This window comes from Coregonus clupeaformis, chromosome 1 (assembly GCF_020615455.1).
Source record: "Coregonus clupeaformis isolate EN_2021a chromosome 1, ASM2061545v1, whole genome shotgun sequence".
Lineage (NCBI taxonomy): Eukaryota > Metazoa > Chordata > Actinopteri > Salmoniformes > Salmonidae > Coregonus > Coregonus clupeaformis.
The window spans coordinates 21,675,335-21,692,530 of record NC_059192.1 but is presented as its reverse complement, the minus strand read 5'-3'; the positions used below and the strand labels follow the sequence as shown (position 1 = coordinate 21,692,530).

Genomic DNA, 17,196 nt, shown 5'->3' with positions numbered 1-17,196 from the left:
CATGAAGACCAAGGAGCTCTCCAAACAGGTCAGGGACAAAGTTGTGGAGAAGTACAGATCAGAGTTGGGTTATTAAAAAATATCTGAAACTTAACATCCCACGGAGCACCATTAAATCCATTATTAAAAAATGGAAAGAATATGGCACCACAAACAAACCTGCCAAGAGAGGGCCGCCCACCAAAACTCACGGACCAGGCAAGGAGGGCATTAATCAGAGAGGCAACAAAGAGACCAAAGATAACCCTGAAGGAGCTGTAAAGCTCCACAGCTGAGATTGGAGTATCTGTCCATATGACCACTTTAAGCCGTACACTCTACAGAGCTGGGCTTTACGGAAGAGTGTCCAGAAAAAAGCCATTGCTTAAAGAAAAAAATAAGCAAACACGTTTGGTGTTCGCCAAAAGGCATGTGGTAGACTCCCCAAACATATGGAAGAAGGTACTCTGGTCAGATGAGACTAAAATTTAGCTTTTTGGCCATCAAGGAAAACACCATGTCTGGCGCAAACCCAACACCTCTCATCACCCCGAGAACACCATCCCCACAGTGAAGCATGGTGGTTGTTTTTCCATCGGCAGGGACTGGGAAACTGGTCAGAATTGAATGATGGATGGTGCTAAATACAGGGAAATTCTTGAGGGAAACCTGTTTCAGTCTTCCAGAGATTTGAGACTGGGATGGAGGTTCACCTTCCAGCAGGACAATGACCCTAAGCATACTGCTAAAGCAACACTCGAATGGTTTAAGGGGAAATATTTAAACGTCTTGGAATGGCCTAGTCAAAGCCCAGACCTCAATCCAATTGAGAATCTGTGGCATGACTTAAAGATTGCTGTACACCAGCGGAAGCCATCCTACTTGAAGGAGCTGGAGCAGTTTTGCCTTGAAGAATGGGCAAAAATCCCAGTGGCTAGATATGCTAAGCTTATAGAGACATACCCCAAGAGACTTGCAGCTGTAATTGCTGCAAAAGGTGGCTCTACAAAGTATTAACTTTATGGGGGTGAATAGTTATGCACGCTCAAGTTCTGTTTTTTTGGTCTTATTTCTTGTTTGTTTCACAAAAAAAAGTATTTTGCATCTTCAAAGTGGTAGGCATGTTATGTAAATCAAATGATACAAGCCCCCCCAAAAAATCCATTTTAATTCCAGGTTGTAAGGCAACCAAATAGAAAAAATGCCAAGGGGGGTGAATACTTTCGCAAGCCACTGTAGTTAAACAGCTGTACAAAACACAAGTTACACACACATTTTAAAACAGAGACACATTTTATAATTAAAAACCAGACTGGATTTTGTTAAAATTATTACATTTAAAGAAACTGCATTGGTAGACAAAATTCTAAAATATAAAATGAATAAAAGTAAAAGGACAAATCAGACAAAATGTTGTTTCAGCTTCAAAATAGTTCTCCACGGTCTCCATTGACAGTCACATTTGACATGAATATTGTTGATAAATAATACACTTAAAATAACTGTTGATAGTTTTCAGTACATCTAAATGTGTGTGTACAAGTATGTATATAAACGCATGCAGGTGTTACAGATTAACTCAGGATTAAAATGATCCTCTCTTAATTTTGCGTGTGGACTTTTAGTTTGAATCGATACTAAATCCAAGGTTGGGGTCTGCAGGCTTGTTCAGTTTTCATTAGACAAATAGTCTGTTAATTTAATGAGGTTAACTTTAAGCTAGTATTTTTTTTTTTTTTAGCTACTGTTAAATTGACATGACAGGATACAAAAACAACATCGAACCAAAACATGATTAGAGAATACTTCTAGTTGCAGACTCACTGTTCCACACAAGAAATCTACAGCTACTACAGAGTCATGCCTCCCTCTGCTCTCCAACCATGCACCATATACAGTTTGCACTAACACAAATGACAGACAAATTCCAGAACACATCATCATCTCTAGTACACTGCATGCTCTCATGTATTCACAAGTCAGAATGAGAAGTGTTTTTGCAGTGAATAGTGCAGTGATAGGGGAAACACTTTATTTTTTTGCAATGATCGTTTGTATCCAAGTACAAAGTTCAGTTTCAAAATTGGATGAACCAATCTGCAAGTATAATGGAAACAAATAAATGTGAAAGGAGACATTTGGGTTCACTGGAGTGAAAAATAAGTGCTTCAAAAGTGAATGCATACATAAAAAAAAAAATGTCTGTCAGTATAATTGTCATGGGATCAAAATAGACAGCATAAGTTGCCTTAAACATGCAATTCAAGAGAGAGAACCAAATAAACGTGTCTTGCCATTTTCCCAAAAGAAAAGTGCACTGCTGGCTTTTGGTTTGTTCCACGAAATGAGTGCCTTTTGCGTGCGTCCATTTGATATTTTAAGTAGAAATTGTGCACCAACCAATATCGAATGTTCTATTCAATGACGTGCCCTTTAATATAGACCACATGGAGAATACAATATTGTAAAAAATATGAATAAAGACTTGCTAAAGGGCAAAATGCAGCATTTTGACATGTCCCTCCTCCATGCACCCTCTGACTTCCAGGAAGATTCAAGTTTTCACCATCATTGTACACTCTAAAAATTAGGGGTTCAACAAGGGTTCTTCTAAGATCCTCAAAGTTGCACCCATAGGAGGTGGGGTTCATCGAGTAACCTCCTTAGTTGGTGGAGGAACTTGCAGGAACCTAACTGCCCAAATGAAACATTTGAATTTGAAAGGACAGCAGGTGCAGGCACTTAACTGAAAAATGTAAAGATCTCCTCAATTTAAGGTAAGGTTTGTCCCTTGTATGATCTAAATTTATATTGCTTTCTGATGACATATGTGCAAATCTTTCTCAAACAGAAAATGGACAATTCAATGGATATCAATCAACAAAGAGGGAAGAATATGTACTGTAGGGTATAAGAGTATGTTGAAGGCTAGCTGTATTGGGTGCAGATGACTGAACTGCTACTGTCTTTGTCTGCAGGTATACAGACGAGGAGGCATACAAAGGTATGTCAATTAGTATTGGTATGTTATGTAGATCACATGTACCATCCTCCTCCCTTAACTCTTCAATGAAAATCCCATAGGTCTCTACATTATGGACAAGGTATGTGTATGAAAACCATTATTAAAAATCACATGTACCACATAAACCAAGGTATGAATACTGTCATGTGCATGTTTTGTTAATCATTTGTATAACTATTATTTTTTGGATTCGCACCTCCCTACACCTCAAATTAATATAACAGGAAACCTGTTCGATCACCATGCACTGCAAAATCAATCTGGCTATGGATACGGAGAACATCAACACGCAAGAGGATATACCCATTGGACTTGGGGCTCTGCTGGGAGTTTAACTCATATTTGGATTGTTTTATTCTGCTTTGCCACTAAAATCATAAACACTGACAACTAAAATATTGTGTTATTGTTGTTACGTGTATTATTATTATTATTAATAATTATTATTATAAGGGGGTAGTTAGAAAATTTACCCCAAAAGGTTCTTAGAGGATCCATTAAAAGGGGTTCTTTGAAGAACTGATAGGGGTTTCCCCAGTTTCAATTTGAAGAACCCCTAAAAGGATACTCCAGGAACATTTTATTTTTTAGAGTGTAGTTGCTTTGACAAATCCATTTCTGAAGATTATTTATTTCATGTGATTAGTGATTCATTTTAAGAAAAATATCAAACCTGTCCCTCATTTGAAGTTCAACCCTGTTACGTAAACTGATCTCTTGTTTTAATATGGTGAAACTATTCCTTTTTAAATACATTTTTCAAAAGAAACATTGAACATCAAATATTCAAATCATAGTGTAAAAGCAGGTCAGCTGATTCTACTCTTTGCCATTTTCTGGTGTTTTGTGGTGGAAAACTGAGTGGGTCGAGCACAACACGTCAACCGTGTTACCAATAGATAGACAGGTTAGAAATGTTTTTTTGTCAAGCTTGCATTCAATTGCCACTCCCTGTTGCACACAACAAGTTTCAATTTCCCCTGTCACAAGGGGATTTATGGCTGATTTAAGATGAAATCATCAACCCTGTTACTTTATTTGGCACTTAATAGTAATTTTTAAAATGTAAGATGGGAAAACGTGCTCTTTATGACAATGTAAAAATGACGTGAAATCAAATGTTATTTTTTCACCAAGTTACACATCTCAAAAGGCACCGACTTGGTGGAAGGACCCTTTTACTGAGATAAAATCACAACTACAACCACTGTCTCCTGTTCTCTGCCTCTCAGTTGGTTGTTGGGTAAACTTACAAGGCCAACTACACCTACAGTCTACACACATTTATGACAGGAAGGAAAACAGAAGAATGCAGCTACAAACTAGCAGGCAAAGGTTGAGGAGCTACAGTACAGGGGTCAATAAGGGGGGCTTGGTTAAAATGTATTGGCACAAAAGAAAAGGACTTAAGCCTGATCATCTGCACTGCACATAAACAAACAGGACCTAGTCATGACGGCAGAATACACTCGGTCAATGTCTATTCCAGGAGGATTTTCCCTCTTACTGACTAATAATGGGAGATTGAACCAACAGAGGAACCACGCCACACGGGTGCCTTGTAGCATTTCGTTTCCGATGCGAGAGGAGCCTCATAAGCCAGAGGGGGGAACAACTGTGCACAACACAGGTCAAAGGCACAACACTGGACACAGACAAAGGGAATGAGAACAACCCCTAGGTGCTTTGAAAAAGGCCCAAAGAGGAGAAAAAGGGCCACTATCAGACAGTCAGTCAGGCATTCTTCTAGCAGCACAGTGTGTGCGCTACTGCACTTTTGTCCCAGTTTAGTAGTAGAATTGCACAAAATACACTCCAAGAGGAAAAAGAAAAGTAACTCAAAAAAACAGTCAGGGAGCATAACAGCACAGGTAATTATTTTTGTGTGTGGTTTTAAGTTGAACGCATTCTTACTAATACCGATATAACATAATTGCACCAAATATTCATTATACACAGGAAAAGGTGTATAGATTATGTGACGTCAGTGAAATAAAAAGGATGTGATATTGGTCACCTATGGAGTACTTATTTTAAGTACACAGTCAGATTGACAGAATGTAGTACAAATGTGGTAATACCAGGATTTACTCCTGGGACAATGATATGCGTATAATAAGTATACTCCAGACAAGCTCGTACCCATCACTGTTGGTTGGCACAGAGATTTAACACTTGGTGAGAAACAAAGTATAATTTACTTATTTTCCCCCAACGTTACAACTCAAAAAGCTGAAATGTCACATCCATGCGGCACTTTCAATACCCAATGTTCCTGTGGTTATACCTACTCTATAACAATTCCAGAGTATGTATTTAAAATGTTAATTTCAGCATACTCTAGAATTACAATACAGTGCATACTGCAAAATGTAAAGCAAAGCTGAACATATGCAAAGGTGTGTAGCAGGCAAATGCAGAGTGAGTGATAATTGGCATAAAAATGAAACAAGACCAGAGGGGGCACTAGGCAGCATACAGAGGAACACAGGTCCAACAGGGGCACTGTTGACGCATGCCATCTTTTCATTTCAAATAAAAGCTTTTCAATAACCCGTCTCTTATCTCTGATTACAATTGTAAGATATGCAAAGAGAACATAATATATCTGCAAGAAATAAATATACTTAGAAGTTGTGTCATTGAAAAACTCTGGGTCGCTGATCATAATTTCAATCATTGACGAATAGCAGAGAGGCACTGCATACACAAACTTACACCTTTGTTATTGGGGGAAACACTAAGAGGAGTGACATTTCCTCCCCCAATGGAATAAAACTCACCATACTACACAAATATGACAACTCCGAAACAGAAATTCATAATTTGCATTCATTTTTCCCCATATAATTTCATTATATATAGATTTATATTCCTCACATGCCTGACAATTGTGTACATGTGTGTGGTTTAGTCTTTTAAGTTGTGTGTTTTCTTTTGCACTGAACCATCCCTAACACGGCTGCAAAAAAAGATGTGCCCTCCCCGTGACAAAGGACTTTGACCTGAGTCAAAAAATAAAATGGATGCTCAGTGTGATGGATGCTCAGCACTCAGCAGTGAAAGTCACTGATGAACCATGCTGGGGTGGAGCCTCTGTTAGACAAGGGTCTGTTCCTCCCCATTATCCTCTAGTTTTATTAGGCAAGAGTTTCTGTGAGAGCAGGACTGACTGCACAAGATGACCAAAAGAGAGATGCTGTAGAACAGGGGTATTCAAATCTTACCCTACAAGGTTCGTACTACTGCTGGTTTTCTGTTCTACCTGATAATTAAATCGCACCCACCTCGTGTCCCAAGTTTAAATCTGTCCCTGATTAGAGGGGAAGAATGGGGAAAAAAAGCAGAGGAACTGGCTTTGAGGTCCAGATTTCAATTTGAGGGCTGTAGAAGATTCTGGTGGCTTCACCGTCCTTAGCCCCACCTCTCTGCCTTCAGCCTCCCAAGCGACTATGAACTGCCTTGGAGCTCCAGCTGTGGAGATGGAAGGACTAGGATTGGAGGTCAGAGGTTGGGCCATGTTGCTAACAGTATCCTCTCACCCCATAGCTGGATATTCGGGGTTGTAGGTGGGGCAGGTCACAGTCAGTAGATTTTTCGGCATCCTTTTTTTTGTCCTTTGAAAGTCCTGAGGAGATTATCACAGATTTCCGCCAAGTCGACAGCCGGAAAGACAAGGAAAGGGCTCCCCACTAACTGTGTGATCACCTGAATGAGGAAGGTGCCAATGATTTAGCTCTGTGTGGAGGTACTATGGGCAAGATGGGGGTTTTGATAAGGGGCAAAACCTGAAGCTTCAAAAGCCAATTTATGACAACAGGTATTGTATTTACTACTACTCTATTGTCATCTCTTCAGAATCCCTCAAATGTTCACGAATATAACTGGGAATAAGAAATGACGATGGGGTTATGTTGCAGCACTGTAGGGGAGGGGGATGGGAACCCCCCCACTGTGGAAAGGCACACCCAGAGGAGGGGGAGGTGAAAGGGGCGTGGGGTTGGTGGTGGAAGGGGTGAAGGTATGGACCATGGCTGAGGTGGTGCAGGAGACATCAGGAAATGTCACATGAGCTGAGCATGGTGAGCTCAGGCCTGGGAGTCTCTTCACATCCGTGAACCTCTCTCCTGGAGGATCTGTAAGGAGAGAAAACGGGTCGGTGTAGATCAGGGATAATAATAATAATAATAATAATAATAAGCCATATTGCAGACGCTTTTATCCAAAGCGACTTAGAGTCATGTGTGCATACATTTTTACGTATGGGTGGTCCCGGGGATCGAACCCACTACCCTGGCGTTACAAGCGCCATGCTCTACCAATTGAGCTACAGAGGACCACAAAATCATCAACTAGATTCAGCCGCGGGCCGATTCTTTCTTGAGAGGATGGTCAGGGGGCCGGAACATGAATACAAATAAGTTGTATACTGAAAATTGATCACAAGAAGCCCAAACATATATAATATTTGACTAAAACATAATAATTTCAAACCTTGCTTACATTTGTATACGATCACATATATTATGTGATGGGAATACTTTGGAACAGCTTTCCCAAATTAAAATCACTTGGAGCTGAGTTGCTGGTGTTTTTACAGTCTTTTATGTCCAACAATTCAAATTAAGCTAATAGATTGCACCCAAATTAGCCATTTTAATTTATAGGATTCATATAATATTCAATATAGTACCTAACATCCAATTTAAACCAAACTTTTTTCTAACAATGACATGAGGAATCCAAAGAAATTGTCAAAAGCCACCCACGGACCCCCCACACCAATCTGACCCCAACAATGAGTATATAGTATAATTTCTCTATGTTTGACAAGTAGGATGGAGCTGCGGCTCTGAGTATTGTTTGTTCATCTTGCGTAATGTATTCTCAGTGAATTTGGTGATGTTTTTGTCCCATGTTTAGATAAATTAGTCATTGAAGTTGTTGGGTTTATGCCCCATCCTACATCCTGACAATACCAGGTTCTGACCACTAGATGGTGCTGTTCCTCCTAATAGGTGATTTTTCTTTAAAGAATCCCCCCCTACCCATTGTGAAAGGGATAGTTCACTCAAATTACATTTTGTAACAGTCTATCGACCAGGTATGACAGCAACTCATGCTTTGGTTTTGTTTACCAAACAAAAAGTTAGCATTTCAAACAGTGGCCAGGTTTTTAAAAAATCTAAATCAAATCAAAATGTATTGGTTGCGTACACAGTTTAGCAGGTATTGTAGTGGGTGCAGCGAAATGCTTATATTACTAGCTCCTAACAATGCAGTAAAATGTCAAACAAGTACACAAATAATTAAAATATATTTTAAAAAATATATATATATATATATATATATATATATATATATATATATATATATATACACACAGTGGGGAAAAAAAGTATTTAGTCAGCCACCAATTGTGCAAGTTCTCCCACTTAAAAAGATGAGAGAGGCCTGTAATTTTCATCATAGGTACACGTCAACTATGACAGACAAAATGAGAAAGAAAAATCCAGAAAATCACATTGTAGGATTTTTAATGAATTTATTTGCACATTATGGTGGAAAATAAGTATTTGGTCAATAACAAAAGTTTCTCAATACTTTGTTATATACCCTTTGTTGGCAATGACACAGGTCAAACGTTTTCTGTAAGTCTTCACAAGGTTTTCACACACTGTTGCTGGTATTTTGGCCCATTCCTCCATGCAGATCTCCTCTAGAGCAGTGATGTTTTGGGGCTGTCGCTGGGCAACATGGACTTTCAACTCCCTCCAAAGATTTTCTATGGGGTTGAGATCTGGAGACTGGCTAGGCCACTCCAGGACCTTGAAATGCTTCTTACGAAGCCACTCCTTCGTTGCCCGGGCGGTGTGTTTGGGATCATTGTCATGCTGAAAGACCCAGCCAGGTTTCATCTTCAATGCCCTTGCTGATGGAAGGAGGTTTTCACTCAAAATCTCATGATACATGGCCCCATTCATTCTTTCCTTTACACGGATCAGTCGTCCTGGTCCCTTTGCAGAAAAACAGCCCCAAAGCATGATGTTTCCACCCCCATGCTTCACAGTAGGTATGGTGTTCTTTGGATGCAACTCAGCATTCTTTGTCCTCCAAACACGACGAGTTGAGTTTTTACGAAAAAGTTCTATTTTGGTTTCATCTGACCATATGACATTCTCCCAATCCTCTTCTGGATCATCCAAATGCACTCTAGCAAACTTCAGACGGGCCTGGACATGTACTGGCTTAAGCAGGGGGACACGTCTGGCACTGCAGGATTTGAGTCCCTGGCGGCGTAGTGTGTTACTGATGGTAGGCTTTGTTACTTTGGTCCCGGCTCTCTGCAGGTCATTCACTAGGTCCCCCCGTGTGGTTCTGGGATTTTTGCTCACCGTTCTTGTGATCATTTTGACCCCACGGGGTGAGATCTTGCGTGGAGCCCCAGATCGAGGGAGATTATCAGTGGTCTTGTATGTCTTCCATTTCCTAATAATTGCTCCCACAGTTGATTTCTTCAAACCAAGCTGCTTACCTATTGCAGATTCAGTCTTCCCAGCCTGGTGCAGGTCTACAATTTTGTTTCTGGTGTCCTTTGACAGCTCTTTGGTCTTGGCCATAGTGGAGTTTGGAGTGTGACTGTTTGAGGTTGTGGACAGGTGTCTTTTATACTGATAACAAGTTCAAACAGGTGCCATTAATACAGGTAACGAGTGGAGGACAGAGGAGCCTCTTAAAGAAAAAGTTACAGGTCTGTGAGAGCCAGAAATCTTGCTTGTTTGTAGGTGACCAAATACTTATTTTCCACCATAATTTGCAAATAAATTCATTAAAAATCCTACAATGTGATTTTCTGTATTTGTTTTTCTCAATTTGTCTGTCATAGTTGACGTGTACCTATGATGAAAATTACAGGCCTCTCTCATCTTTTTAAGTGGGAGAACTTGCACAATTGGTTGCTGACTAAATACTTTTTTCCCCCACTGTATATATATACAGTTGAAGTCGGAAGTTTACATATACTTAGGTTGGAGTCATTAAAACTCGTTTTTCAACCACTCCACACATTTCTTGTTAACAAACTAGTTTTGGCAAGTCGGTTAGGACATCTACTTTGTGCATGACACAAGTAATTTCTCCAACAATTGTTTACAGACAGATTATTTCACTTATAATTCACTGTATCACAATTCCAGTGGGTAAGAAGTTTACAAACACTAAGTTGACGGTGCCTTTAAACAGCTTGGAAAATTCCAGAAAATTTGAGTCAATTGGAGGTGTACCTCTGGATGTATTTCAAGGCCTACCTTCAAACTCAGTACCTCTTTGCTTGACATCCTGGGAAAATCAAAATAAATCCGCCAAGACCTCAGACATTATTTTGTAGACCTCCACAAGTCTGGTTCATCCTTGGGAGCAATTTCCAAACGCCTGAAGGTACCACGTTCATCTGTACAAACAATAGTACGCAAGTATAAACACCATGGGACCACACAGCCGTCATACCACTCAGGAAGGAGACGCATTCTGTCTCCTAGAGATGAACGTACTTTGGTGCGAAAAGTGCAAATCATTCCCAGAACAACAGCAAAGGACCCTGTGAAGATGCTGGAGGAAACAGGTACAAAAGTATCTATATCCACAGTAAAATGAGTCATATATCGACATAACCTGAAAGGCCGCTCAGAAAGGAAGAAGCCACTGCTCCAAAACTGCCATAAAAAAGACAGACTACGGTTTGCAACTGCACATGGGGACAAAGATCATACTTTTTGGAGAAATGTCCTCCGGTCTGATGAAACAAAAATAGAACTGTTTGACCATAATGACCATCGTTATGTTTGGAGAAAAAAGGGGGTCCTTGCAAGCCGAAGAACACCATCCAAACCGTGAAGCACATGGGTGGCAGCATCATGCTGGTGCTTTGCTGCAGGAGTGGCTGGTGCACTACACAAAATAGATGGCAACATGAGGAAGGAAAATTATGTGGATATATTGAAGCAACATCTCAAGACATCAGTCAGGAAGTTAAAGCTTGATCGCAAATGGGTCTTCCAAATGGACAAAGTTGTGGCAAAATGGCTTAAGGACAACAAAGTCAAGGTACTGGAGTGGCCATCACAAAGCCTTGACCTCAATCCTATAGAAAATGTGTGGGCAGAACTGAAAAAGCATGTACGAGCAAGGAGGCCTACAAACCTGACTCAGTTACACCAGCTCTGTCAGGAGGAATGGGCCAAAATTCACCCAACTTATTGTGGGAAGCTTGTGGAAGGCTACCCGACATGTTTGACCCAAGTTAAACAATTTAAAGGCAATGCTACCAAATACTAATTGAGTGTATGTAAACTTCTGACCCACTGGGAATGTGATGAAATAAATAAAAGCTGAAATAAATCAATCTCTCTACTATTATTCTGACATTTCACGTTCTCAAAATAAAGTGGTGATCCTAACTGACCTAAGACAGGGAATTTCTACTAGGATTAAATGTCAGGAATTGTGAAAAACTGAGTTTAAATGTATTTTGCTAAGGTGTATGTAAACTTCCGACTTCAACTGTATTTGGGCTGCAATTTCTGAGGCTGGTAACTCTAATGAACTTATCCTCTGCAGCAGAGGTAACTCTGGGTCTTCCTTTTCCTGTGGCGGTCCTCATGAGAGCCAGTTTCATCATAGCGCTTGATGGTTTTTGCGACTACATTTGAAGAAACTTTCAAAGTTCTTGACATTTTCCAGATTGACTGACCTTCATGTCTTAAAAGTAATGATGGACTGTCATTTCTCTTTGCTTATTTGAGCTGTTCTTGCCATAATATAGACTTGGTCTTTTACCAAATAGGGCTATCTTCTGTATACCAACCCTACCTTGTCACAACACAACTGATTGGCTGAAACGCATTAAGAAGGAAAGAAATTCCACAAATTAACTTTTAACAAGGGACACCTGTTTAATTGAAATGCATTCCAGGTGACTACCTCATGAAGCTGGTTGAGAGAATGCCAAGCGTGTGCAAAGCTGTCATCAAGGAAAAGGGTGGCTACTTTGAAGAATCTCAAATATAAAATATATTTCGATTTGTTTAACACTTTTTTTGGTTACTACATGATTCCATATGTGTTATTTCATAGTTTTGATGTCTTCACTATTATTCTACAATGTAGAAAATAGTAAAAATAAAGAAAAACCCTGGAATGAGTAGGTGTGTCCAAACTTTTGACTGATACTGTATATACACAAAAGTGTGTGGCCATCCCTTCAAATTAGTGGATTCGCCTATTTCAGCCACACCAGTTGCTGACAAGTGTAGAAAACCGAGCACACAGCCATGCAATCTCCATAGACAAACATTGGCTGTAGAATGGCCTTACTGAAGAGCTCAGTGACTTTCAACGTGGCACCGTCATAGGATGCCACCTTTCCAATAAGTCAATTCATGAAATGTCTGCCCTGCTAGAGCTGCCCTGGTCAACTGTAAGTGCTGTTATTGTGAAGTGGAAACGTCTAGGAGCAACAACGGCTCAGCCGCGAAGTGGTAGGCCACACAAGCTCAAAGAACGTGACTGCCGAGTGCTGAAGCGCGTAAAAACATCTGTCCTCGGTTGCAACACTCACTACCGAGTTCCAAACTGCCTCTTGAAGCAACGTCAGCACAAGTACTGTTGGTCGGTTTCCATGGCCGAGCAGCCGCACACAAGCCTAAGATCACCATGCGCAATGCCAAGCGACGGCTGGAGTGGGGTAAAGTTCGCCGCCATTGGACTCTGGAGCAGTGGAAATGTGTTCTTAGGAGTGATGAATCACGCTTCACCATCTGGCAGTCCGACAGACGAATCTGGGTTTAGCGGATGCCAGGAGAAAGCTACTTGCCTGAATGCATAGTGCCAACTGTAAAGTTTGGTGAAGGAGGAATAATGGTCTGGGGCTGTTTTTCATGGTTCAGGCTAGGCCCCTTAGTTCCAGTGAAGGGAAATGTTAACGCTAAAGCATACAATTACATTCTAGATGATTCAGTGCTTCCAACTTTGTGGCAACAGTTTGGGGGAAGGCCCTTTCCTGTTTCAGCATGACAATGCCCCCGTGAACAAAGCGAGGTCCATACAGAAATGGATTGTCGAGATCGGTGTGGAAGAAATTGACTGGCATGCACAGAGCCCTGACTTCAACCCCATCGAACACCTTTGGGATGAATTTGAACGCTGATTGCGTGCCAGGCCTAATTGCCCAACATCAGTGCCCGACCTCACTAATGCTCGTGGCTGAATGGAAGCAAATCCCTACAGCAATGTTCCAACATCTAGTGGAAAGCCTTCCCAGAAGAGTGGAGGCTGTCATAGCAGCAAAGGGGGGACCAACTCCATATTAATGCCCATGAGCTTGGAATGAGATGCAATCTATACATATGTACACCTGGAGAATTTACACAAGATATACTAAGAATGATATGCACAGTAGATATATTAGAGTGAGCTATGTCAATAATCCAGTATATAAACATGCGGTGTGTATAAACAGTTTAAATAAAATACAATTTACATTAGTATAAATATTAGAATGAGCTATGTTGGGGATACAGTATTTAAATACACAGTGTGAAACGGGAACACTTCCAGTGGTTCAATGTCTCTGTAACATGTGACAGCAGCGTTGGCTCTCTGTGTGTCTGTGTGTGTGAGTGTGTATGTGCATGTGTTTGTGAGTATGAAGTGTGTGTGTGATAGCCTATGTGTGCGTATTGTGTGAGTGAGTGTGCATCACCTGCAAACCAAAGCATGGGTTGCTGTCATACCTGATCCATAGACTGCTTACAGGGTAAGAAAACCAATTTGTAATTTTGTAATTTGGGTGAACTATCCCTTTAACAATGGGGTGTGGGGAATTCTTTAAAAAAATAATTACCTAATAGCAGGAGAACAGCACTATCTAGTGTTCAGAAACTGCTAATATCATGATGTAGGATGGGACAATGGGAAGGGAAAGGGGGATACCTAGTCAGTTGTACAACTGAATGCATTCAACTGTAATGTGTCTTCCGCATTTAACCCAACCCCTCTGCCTTGTCAGCTCGGACATAAACCCAACAACTTAAATTACACATTGCTCTGAACAGGGGAAAGAAACATCAACAAATTCACTGAGAATACATTATATAGGATGAAGAAACAATACTCAGAGCCGCAGCTCCATCCTACTTGTCAAACATAGAGAACTGATACTGTAGTATATACTTGTTGTTGGGGTGGGATTGGCATGAAGTGTGTTGGTGGTCTGTGGATGGCTTTTGACAACTTCTTGGATTCCTCCTGTCTTACTCATTGTTAGATTTTTTTTGGGTCCAAATCAGATGTTAGGTACTATCATTCATTGAATATTATATAAATCTTATACATTTAAAAATGGCCAATTTGGGTGCAATTCCTCTGATATGAAATTATATTTCAACAAAATAATGTTTCCGCAATGCTTATCTTATCTGTTTCTAATTACAGAAACGATTTCTGAACAATCTGAGATGATGGGTGTCGTGGCTTGCTGAAATGACATCGAACGACCCTGCACAGATTTGTTCGTCACTGATCATTTGGACAAATCACGATTTCACTGGTGTTTGCATCTTTCGAATTTAGGAAGGGGAGGGGACATTTGGCCCATAAACTTGCCCACAACTTGCAGAGAGAGGGGGACGGAGCTACTGATTTGCTTCTGCTCCTCGTTCTAGTATATTTGTCTAACTCGATCACGCTTCTGACGTAATTACGCAAGATTTTAGTTCTGGGTTTCCGAGATTAAGCACCGGCTAATTTCATGATCTTATTCAGTGCCTATCATTCCCATTCATTTAGGGTTGAAAAAAGTGAAGCTCAATCTACACAACCGATGACGTGGGACGAGGCCTCATCTATACATTACAACATTTTTGAAGTCTGAAAATGCCTGACAAACTTTGATGTTGCAGGGATCAATCCCTATACGTGAGAATCTTCTGACTTCATGCCTAACACATGACTCACAGACACTCTCAGAAGCTGATCTCACCTTGGCCTTCTCAGTGGGCTCGATGACAATGCCGTTAGTGGAGTTGTTGAGCTCCCGGGAAACCACACACAGGAATTCAGCCTGGTCCTCGTTGCCATAGTTATAGGACGAGCCAATGCTTATGAGCTGTGAGGGGAGATGGGAAAGGGTGAGCGGGATTGTAAATTAGCTTAAAAGTCAACTTCACATGAAATTTGAGGCATATTTTGAGATTTCACAAGAACATTTTAAGGCACTGGAAAAAGGTAGGGACATTACCAGGTTTACCACCAATGACCTATGGATTTAAAGACAAGTGTGACATGAGGACTACTAGGCCCACCTGTTCAAACTTCCAGCCGTCTGACATGGTGGACACCATCTGGGTGAGCTCCTCCTCCTGGCACTGCAGCACCCGGTACACATGCTTCACTGGGCCCTGAGAGAAAAACAGATACTACAATAAAAGCCAGTTTCCACATATACCCACACACACAGTGACGTGTGTTTACCAGAGCACATTAGGGTTAATTAGCGGATAGGTGTTTTGCTTTTGAACAGTGAGTGGTGTGTGTGCCAGTATACACACAAACACAGACTTGTAAACACATTCATCCTCTGAAATGTTAGTGTTTGGTTTAGCATGTGTTATTTCACAGCATCAATGCCATCATCCATCCCAGTCTAAGGCCTTTTCCATTCATCCTGTCTGCATTTCCCTGGCATACCTGAGATGTCCTGTTCTCGTTGTCCCGTATCCTCTCCTTTACCAGCCTCACCAGTGACGCAATATTGTAGAACTCCGCCTCCTCAAGGACACCTGAGAGAGCCAACCAATAGTTTAGTCACATGATACTAATAAGGAAAGGGCCTGTATCACACATCTGCAGAATCCCATTGCTTCTAAATAAAAGCATGGTGTGTGATAGGGATTGTATTTTACAATTTCGGGAACTATTATTTGGACAGTCTTACCTTCTTCTGCTAGGTTCTTGTCCATGATCAGTTTCCCATGCCGCAGGTAATTCAGAATGGGGCCAAAGTATGTGGGATCCCTGTCAATCAGGTAAGCTCCTATCTCATCCTAAGAGATTTTTTAAAGTGTGAAAAAAAAGGCTAATCGCATGTCTGCCATTTTAGTGTCAGAAATGTTTCTCTGGTGCTTCTTCACATGCAGATAAAATCATGCATTACTGTCAACTGGCTGAGCAGTAGACTTTGAGTGTTAAAATGTTATACAATTTTAGCTAGGCATTTGAAAGTGTTTGGGTGTAATCTTATGCATGATCATCACAGTGGCAGTGCATTATGAATGCTACATTGATGCACCTTGATTAATGATAGAACGTTATGCCACCAATTATGGTAGATTATGTTACCTTATCAGAGTCCAAATCCGGATCTTCTTGACACAATCGGTACAGGAACGATTTGGGGTCCCTGCACAATGTCTGTTTGGTTGTGACAAAGTAGGTTCCACCAACATTGAGGCGAACCCAGCGGGATCCTGGTTTCTCTGCTGGCTCTGACGGGGAACTGGGGTTGTTCTTCATTGGGAACCCAAACACTACTCTACTAGTACTCGATACCCCGGGACTGATGGGCAAGCTACTCCGCGGCGGAACCATGAGAGTGGGCGAAGCCAGCCGAACAGAGCCTCGGACATCACGGTGCTCGGTTTGTTCTATAGTGCTAGTACCAATCTGCTCCACAACGTACAATTCCGCCATATTTTCTTTGTCCAAAAAAACCACACTGCAGGGTAACAATAATTCTTACCGATTTGTAAACACAACGGGGCTCTTTTTCTCCAACAAGGTGGCTGACATTAGGGCGTTGCTACACACGTTCGATCATTTCCACGCCTTACCCCTCTAAACAAGACATATATTTCTTAGTTTAAATATACTATATTTTTTAGCCACATCGCTTGCAATGTTTTCCTAAAACAAATTGGCCATTCTTGTTTATTCAAACGTTAATCAGAAGAGGGCAATTCTTCCGGGTTGTAACGTCATTACTGTATACTTCCGCTATGTCGTTTTCCCCCTCCAAAATAAGAGTTCAATGACTAAATATAAATGTTATTTTCCTTGCCTTCAGTCATACTATAGTTAGTATTTAAAATGAAAAATGTGTTCTCTGTTGGTCATGTTGTAAATCTCCTTATATGAAG

General features: G+C 40.8%; 1 protein-coding gene across 1 annotated transcript; it reads right to left on the bottom strand.

Moving 5' to 3' along the window:
* Positions 1-4,021: 4,021 nt before the first annotated feature.
* Positions 4,022-17,145, bottom strand: kctd2 (potassium channel tetramerization domain containing 2). The gene is made up of 6 exons (XM_041852730.2): positions 16,400-17,145; positions 15,996-16,104; positions 15,749-15,840; positions 15,364-15,459; positions 15,042-15,167; positions 4,022-7,140 (listed from the first exon to the last, which is right to left on the bottom strand). The coding sequence occupies exons 1-6, from the start codon at positions 16,748-16,750 to the stop codon at positions 7,111-7,113; spliced, it is 804 nt and encodes a 267-aa protein (XP_041708664.1). The 5' UTR covers positions 16,751-17,145; the 3' UTR covers positions 4,022-7,110.
* Between the last annotated feature and the right edge of the window lie 51 nt (positions 17,146-17,196).